This window comes from Aegilops tauschii, chromosome 3 (assembly GCF_002575655.3).
Source record: "Aegilops tauschii subsp. strangulata cultivar AL8/78 chromosome 3, Aet v6.0, whole genome shotgun sequence".
Lineage (NCBI taxonomy): Eukaryota > Viridiplantae > Streptophyta > Magnoliopsida > Poales > Poaceae > Aegilops > Aegilops tauschii.
In genome coordinates, this window is record NC_053037.3 from 455,342,916 (window position 1) to 455,351,547 (window position 8,632).

The window sequence follows — 8,632 nt, forward strand, 5'->3', positions numbered from 1 at the left end:
AAACGACGAGAAACGGTGTCCCTGTCTAGATCTCTCTGGCTATCTCGCCGACCCTTTCGCTCGAGAATCAAAGATGCCGGAAACTCGCAAGCCACGTAACGCGAATCGTGTGATCTCGGCGAAATACGCATGAAAAAGATCGAGATAGCGCTCTGTACAAGACAACAAGATGTTATCTCGAGGCTCGGAAGCTGAGAGCCGTATACAAATGAACTGTTTATATTCCTTCACTCTCTTATAGAGAGAATATATACACAACGACAGACCAAAAGACATGATTTGGCCATACTATAGTAGTACGTAGTATATGTGATTGATTTGGAGGGCATCATCGAACAGATCGGCTTGCTCTCATGCCCACACACAAAGATCCATCGATCGACTCTCACGGTCTCAATTCCAACCCCAAACTGAGTGCATGGGGCAAAAAAAGCTATAAGCTTGACTAAACTGAGACGTGCTCCGATGAACAAACAAATTATAATTAACTATATAATCTATGTGGACCAGCTCCTGAGGAGCGACGGCCTGGAGAACATCTGCTCGAGCGCCACCACCACGGCCATGGCCAGCGACACGTCGACTCCAGGCTGCACCGCCAGCCGGAACACGTCCGTGCCGACCACCTCCTTCGGCCTGATCTCCGCCACCGCGCGCCGCTCGCCGTCGTACACCACGCAGCTCCGCCGCGCGTACGACCCCTCCACCTCGTAAGACGGCCCGGCGCCGGCGCACGCCGTCACGTGCGCCATCGTCTTGCCGCGGCCGCTGCGCCTGACGGCGTACACGGGCCGCCGCGTCTCCTCGCCGGAGAAGACGAGCCACTGCTCGCCTTGGAAGCTGAACCGCTTTCGGCGAACGGTGAAGGCGGGGCGGCCAGCCGCGTCCATGAGGACGACCTCGTCGCCGGTCTCCGAGGCGTAGCTGTCGACGCGGTAGGCCAGGTTGCCCTTGGCGTCGAACACCGTGAACCCCTTGCAGTCGAACAGGAGGGACTTGCGCCACACCGTCAGCGTCGTCGGCCCCTCCACCGCGGAGCTGGCCGGCGCGCACGGCGCCTCGCCGACGGCGCCCGGGGCGGGCACCATGTTGGGGTGAACCCTCGCCATGAAGAGTATCGATGAGGGCTCAAAGGAGCTGAGAGCGGACAGGCGGTAGCTGAGTAGTCTGAGATAATTGAGCTTGGTCGCCCTGTTGGTTGGCTCTGAGGGTCGGGTCCGTGGTAGGCGGTGGTTATATACAGGTCTCGCTCGCTCTATGATGGACCGGCCGGAGAAACTGTCCACCGGCAGAAAAAGCAAAGGCATGTTGCTCTGACGTGCGTGGGGACACAAGTGACATGGGCTGCTGCTTAACGACCTCTTCCTCAATTAATTAACAATCTTATCATAGATTGCATGCTACTACTTCCTCCGTCTGGAAATATTTGTCATCAAAATAGATAAAAATGGATGTATCTAGAATTAAAATACATCTAGATACATCTATTTTAATGACAAGTATTTTCAGACGGATGGAGTACTAAAAAGAATAACAAACTCGGCTGCTGATGCAAAGACCGAAGTTACCCTCACAAGAACTTGAGAATGCTGCTGCATAATAAATTAGGAGGAATTTTCTGCCAGCAAACAGAGTTCAAGGGTAGACTAGTATAGGATCTCACATTAGGTGTGATCAAATATTCAAATGAAATCAACCTCTTCCCAAGAAAAGATAACTTCTACTTTGGTAATCCTCCTTAACAAATCAACGGAGGGCGACGTGAATTGAACTTATGACTTCTTTGTTTAGAGAGAACCACACTAACCAAATAGGACATCTTAACACTAGTGCCAATTTAGTTCCTTTCTTTCTTTTCTTCTTCTTCAATTCACGGAAGCCCCTGGTTTTGCTGGGCTGGACCATTGTCAAACTGGTCTTTTCCACCTATTTCATTTTTTCTGTTTGTTTTTGTCCCTTTTCATTTTTCTAGTTTACAAAATATTTTCGTTTTTAAAAAATTATTCAAAATTTCAGAAAAAGTGTTTGCTTTTTAAAATTTTGCTCACAAAGATCCACATTTAAAAAAAATCTACATAAATTTCAAAAAAATGTTGTATCTTCCAAAGTTGCTCAGAATGTCAAAACACGAACAATTTTGAAAGACACAGACATTTTTTTGAAATTTCTGTACAATTTTTGAAAATGCAAATATTCATGTTTAAAAAAAAGGCGATTTTTTTAAAAATTTGATTTTTTTTTATAAAAAGCGCCAGTATTCTTTTGAAAAAATAAAAAAGCAAAAAAAAAGAGTAAAAATAAAAAGAAATAGTGAGAAAATGTTCTCAGATTCAGGAAAAAATGTTACAATTTTTTTTAAATCCTAAATTTAAAATGTTCAGCGATTTAAAAAATATTCATGAATTTGAAAAAGATCATGATTTAATAAAAGTTCACCATGTTTTAAAAGTTCATGAACTAGAAAAATAAAATGAAAAAAATAAAGAGAGAGGAAAAATAAAACAGTAGAAAGCCGGCCAAACAAGGCGCTGCCTTTTTTTACCGTGACATGCACGAAGAAGCAAAAGTGGTAGCAATTAGCATATCAAGCGAGCTGTCCTAGACGGTTACCGACGCATTATGCATATGAAAATGGGTACAATTTTATTACTCTTAATACGGTTAGTGAGGAGATTATACCAAACCGGGGCTCTTTCTTCCATCAACCAATACAGATCAAGCTCGTTCGATCGTAGATATCCAGAGAAACAACGCGACGTTTTTTTCGTTTTTATTGTGCATTTCATTACAACAAACACGTCGTGGGCACTGCCGGCCACGCAAGCTCAAACTCGCCGGCGACGACCCCGGGCCACCCTTCCCGCCCTAGCCTTCCTGACTCGCCATGGACGCCGAGCTCGACCTCCGCCACTATCCTCTGCAGGTCGTGGCCGCGCGCAGAAGCCAGCCGGTGGACGCCAGCTTCGCCCTGGTGCAGATTAAACTGGTCCATCATAGTAACTGTACCATTTTCTAGGTTATTATCTAGGAGTAGCCTGCTAGCGAGTACTCACGAAACGTCGACGCGTTACCCGTCCGATCTGGACACAAACTATACACTAGCGGAGTATATCCATTCCACGCACACGCACAGCACTATGAACGCAGAGCCCTAATCCGTCACGCGGCAGGAGGCCAGGCTTCGGGCGGGCTAGCACGCCAGGCTCTAGTGCGTGTCAGATATGGATCCATCGAGTCATCTGGGTATGGCGGCGAAAACCAATTCCATGCCAACAAACATCCCTTTCCATCGGCACAAGCGCTAACGACACGGTGATTGGCCGGTTAATCAACAACGGAAGCAACGCAGGAACGCGATTAACGAAGCAGCGGCGCGTGCTGCTGATGTTATCTTCCAGGATTAACTATTAACTTGCTCTGCTTAATTTAGCTAGTCACGATCAGGCCTACTACCGTGACGAGGTTGATAGCTAGCTAGTGGGCTGGCAGGTACCGTGCAGTTCTTCATTTGGCAGCATTCGAGGTGTCATTGATCATTGAAGCTGAGGGGGAAAATTGCAGAGCTTGTGGCTGGCTCGTAGCCATCTGTGACAAACTGATTGGCCGCCTAGGTGTCAAAACTAGCTAGACTATTTTAGATGACTAAAACTACTAGGGGCACCTGTACGTAGATGTGAATAATTTAACCGGTCGTAGATATTTGTCATTTGGGTAAGCACTGTATTGTCGGAAGCCAGCTGACGTACGCAGACTGTACGCACACCATGTTGGATGCAACAGGTGGAGTTTTTCTTTCTTTGAGAGAGAGACAGGTGGAGTTGAGGAGTTGGCTCTACGGTTCCATTTGGGCCTCCTTTGGTTCACAGGATTTTTAGAGGAATTTTAAAGGATAGGGTTTTTGTAGGAAAAAATCCTTTAGATGCCTTTGGTTTAAAGGAATGGCATCCTATTTTTTTATTTTTTTTGAAGGCCATCATGGCTAGCTTTATTAACTCAGATCAAAATTACATCGTTCACAAGGCTATTGACGATACATGCAGGTGGTTCGTTAGTCCAACTATCTGACACTTTATTACAAAAACTAAACTTAGCTAGCTCATGAGGTGCGGTATTAGCCGCACGAAAACAATGCTTGAAGGTGACCCTCACAATTGATGTAACAGTATCCAGACACTCCGCAAAGACTGCTGCCGATGCATCCTACCATTGTGTTTGCCCTGTGCAGAACTGAATGACTTCAAGGGAGTCTGATTCAGCCTGAACCCGATTAAATCCTAATGAATTTGCAAATTGAAGGCCATCTCGCATGGCCCTAGCCTCCATAACCGTAGCATCTGAAGCACAATCATTATATTTGCATTGAGCAGCTAGAAATTGCCCCTTCTCGTCTCTGATTATAGCGGCCGTTGCTCCTGCACCTGCATCTTGATAAAAAGTGGCGTCAACATTTACTTTAACAAACTTTGGGTCTGGCCTCTTCCATCTGTGCTCCGTGTCCTCCCTATTTTGGTTCGACACTTTGTTATACCCGCATGTAATTGCCATCACTGAAATGGGCCATCTATTGGGAGGCGGAATTGTTTCATTGTGTGTGACCTGCCTACGGATCCACCACAAATACCAGCATCCCACTGCTATGACGTCAATACTTCGAATAGTAGGCATGAGGTGAAACGGAGTGGTTGGTAAGTTTAGCAAGTGTTCTAGAACTATTGATCCCGAGCGATCCACATGAAGGGCCGATCAGATAGAGTCCAAAACGCCTAATTTCTCCCACAATTCTCTCGTTGGAATGCATTCAAAAAGCAGATGGCACACATCCTTTGGTCCAACGTGACAGATTGGGCATTCTCCACTCACCGGGATGTGTCTGTTAGCGAGTGCAGACATTAATGGTACAATTCCGTGCAGAATTCTCCAGCAAAATATTTGAACTTTACGTGGGACTTGAAAATTCCATAGTATAGACCACACTGCCGGAGTCGTAGAGCTTCCCGATCTGCCCAGGGCAGTTGCATGGCCCCCATATTTGTGTATCCACTCAATATGATATGCAGTTTTCACAGAAAAGATTCCGTTTTTATTCGGATGCCAGACGACAAAACCATCAAATGCTTGAAGGTGTAAGGGTATTTGCAAGATCCTTCGAACATCCACAGGGTTAAAATGGTCTTGAAGCAATTGCTCATCCCACGTTTGGGTAATAGGATTAACTAGTTCAGAAACCTTTATTAAAATAGACTGATTCCGCGGAGTAATAATCATCCTGTTTGGGTTTGAAGGTATCCACGGGTCAGCCCAGATGTCAACATTTTCTCCCGTTCCTATTCTCCATATGTATCCACGTTTAAAGCAAGCTAACCCAGCAATGATACTCTGCCAAGTTGTGACGCCCCCAATTTGACCGTACACTAATCATGCACGCAAATGTGTACGATCAAGATCAGGGACTCACGGGAAGATATCACAACACAACTTTAAAACATAAATAAGTCATACAAGCATCATAATACAAGCCAGGGGCCTCGAGGGCTCGAATACAAGTGCTCGATCATAGACGAGTCAGCGGAAGCAACAATATCTGAGTACAGACATAAGTTAAACAAGTTTGCCTTAAGAAGGCTAGCACAAAAGTAGCAACGATCGAAAAGGCAAGGCCTCTTGCCTGGGACCTCCTAACTACACCTCGAAGCCGAACTCCATGCAGAATCATCCTCGGGATCTCTAGCTCCTGTACTCCAGTATCTGGTTGCGACAATCAGGTATAGACAAGGGAAAAGAGGGAGAAAAGCAACCGTGAGTACTCATCCAAAGTACTCGCAAGCAAGGAGCTACACTTCATATGCATGGGTATATGTGTAAAGGGGCATATCAGTGGACTGAACTGCAGAATGCCAGAATAAAAGGGGGATAGCTAGTCCTGTCGAAGACTACGCTTCTAGTCATCTCCATCTTGCAGCATGTAGAAGAGAGTAGATTGAAGTCCTCCAAGTAGCATCACATAGCATAATCCTACCCGGCGATCCCCTCCTCGTCGCCCTGTTAGAGAGCGATCACCGGGTTGTATCTGGCACTTGGAAGGGTGTATTTTATTCAGTATCCAGTTCTAGTTGTCATAAGGTCAAGGTACAACTCCGGGTCGTCCTTTTACCGAGGGACACGGCTATTCGAATAGATAAACTTCCCTGCAGGGGTGCACCACATAACCCAACACGCACGATCCCATTTGGCCGGACACACTTTCCTGGGTCATGCCCGGCCTCGTAAGATCAACGCGTCGCAGCCCCACCTAAGCACAACAGAGAGGTCAGCACGCCGGTCTAACCCTATGCGCGCAGGGGTCTGGGCCCATCGCCCTATGCACACCTGCACGTTGCGTACGCGGCCGGAAGCAGACCTAGCCTAGTGGCGTTCCAGTCCAATCCGGCGCGCGCCACTCAGTCGCTGACGTCACGAAGGCTTCGGCTGATACCACGACGCCGGGATACCCATAACTACTCCCGCGTAGATGGTTAGTGCGTATAGACCAAATGGCCAGACTCAGATCAAATACCAAGAACTCGTTATGCGTGTTATGTCGAAGTAACCACGGACGCCGTCCAGGGCCAGGCCCACCTCTCACCTAGGCGGTCTCAACCTGCCCTGTCGCTCCGCCATAAAGTAACAGTCGAGGGCCGTCAGGAACCCAGGCCCACCTCTACCGGGGTGGAGCCACCTGTCCTTTCAGCCCCCTCATCAGAATCACTTGCGGGTACTCCTCGAGCCGACCCGACTTTAGTCACCACATGTGTCATGTATATAATGTATATAGGATATACCCGTGATCACCTCCCGAAGTGATCACGGCCCAGTAGTATAGCATGGCAGACGGACAAGAGTGTAGGGCCACTGATGGGAAACTAGCATCCTATACTAAGCAGTAGGATAGCAGGTAAGGGAAACAGCTGTAGCAACAATGACAGGCTATGCAAAAGAATAGGATTAACCGAAAGCAGTAACATGCTACACTACTCTAATGCAAGCAGTATAGAGAAGAATAGGCGATATCTGGTGATCAAGGGGGGGAGGCTTGCCTGGTTGCTCTGGCAAGTAGGAGGGGTCGTCAACTCCGTAGTCGAACTGGGCAGCAGCAGTGTCGGTCTCGTAGTCTACCGGAGAGAAGATGGGGGAAGAAACAGTAAATACAATGCAAACATAAGCATGACGATGCGTGACATGACAACGAGCAGTACTAGGTGTGTCCTAACGCGACAGTAGGTGGTACCGGCGAAGGGGGGGGACATCCGGGAAAGTATTCCCGATGTTTTGCGTTTTCGGACAGATGGACCGGAGGGGGAAAGTTGCGAGTTCGATAGGTTAGGGAGGTGTGGTGGACGAACGGACTGCGTATCCGGATTCGTCTCGTCGTTCTGAGCAACTTTCATGTTGAAAATATTTTAATCCGAGTTACGGATTAAAAGATATGATTTCCTAAAGATTTTATTAATTTCTGGAATTTAATTAATTATTTAATTTAATTCAAAAATGGATTTATGACATCAGCATGATGTCATGCTGACGTCAGCGGTCAACGTTGACCGTTGACCTGGTCAACCTGACAGGTGGGTCCCACCTGTCAGGGGCTGTTACCTAATTAACTACTGTTTAGTTAAATTAATTATCTAATTAGATTAATTTAAACAGGATTAATTAACTTAATTAATTTAGTTAATCAATCAATTAATTAAATTTATTTTTATTATTTGTTTTATTTTTATATTTATTAATTAATTTATTATTTTATTATTATTTTATTTATTTATTTAATCATTTTTTTATTATTAAAAACGTTCTGGGGCCGGGCCCCACATGTCAATGGCCCTAGGAGCCTAACGGGCGAACGGGTTACGGGCATGGGGGCGCAGGGGCGCTGGCGAAACGGGGCGCAGCCCCAGGGTGCGGGCGTAACCCGCCGAGGTGACGCAGCAGAGCCGGGCGCGGGCGCCAGCGGCCAGGGGCCGCGACGGCGACCGGAGCAGGGCTGGGGCGGCGACCGGAGCAGCAGAGGGTAGCATCAGCGGGTGGCGGCTGTATCGAGTGGTGGGGGCAGGGGCGCAGGTCGCCGGAGCCAGAGGGAGCGGGTGCGCACGGCAAGGCGACGACCAACGCGCGAGGCTTGGAGTCTGGGGCGCGGCCGACGCGCGCGGGCACGGCCAGGGGCGGCTCGGCGAGCGCGAGGTCGTCGCGAGCTTCGGGCGCGAGCGGGACAACGCAAATCGACGGTGGGATCGACGGGGAAGAGGGGAACGGACATGGCTCACTGGGAGGAGGTCGATGGAGAGCTCGGGACGGTCGGAGTGGCGTCGGAGAGGTGGGCCAACGCGGTGGTGGTCGTGGCCGAGGCGGACGGGGACGACCGGCGAAGGAGAGGCGGGGACGGGGAGTCCGGCTGGGGAAGAGTTGGGGAAGCGGCGAGCGACAGCGTCGGGGTAGGCTCCGGGATGGCGTGGCGGTGGCGGGGTGGTGTCGGTGCGATGGCGCCGGGGACGCATCGGGGGCGGGCGCCGGGCTCGATCCAAATCGAGCGAGAGGGGGACAGGGGGAGTGGGGATCGTGGGGTGGGCGTTAGGGTTTCGGTGTCCAGGGGGTTAAG

General features: G+C 48.7%; 1 protein-coding gene across 1 annotated transcript; it reads right to left on the minus strand.

The window, feature by feature from the left end:
* Window positions 1–203: 203 nt before the first annotated feature.
* Window positions 204–1,322, minus strand: LOC109741755 (protein LURP-one-related 8). The gene has a single exon (XM_020300838.3). It carries the CDS (start codon window positions 1,305–1,307, stop codon window positions 498–500), a length of 810 nt encoding a protein of 269 aa, XP_020156427.2. The 5' UTR covers window positions 1,308–1,322; the 3' UTR covers window positions 204–497.
* Between the last annotated feature and the right edge of the window lie 7,310 nt (window positions 1,323–8,632).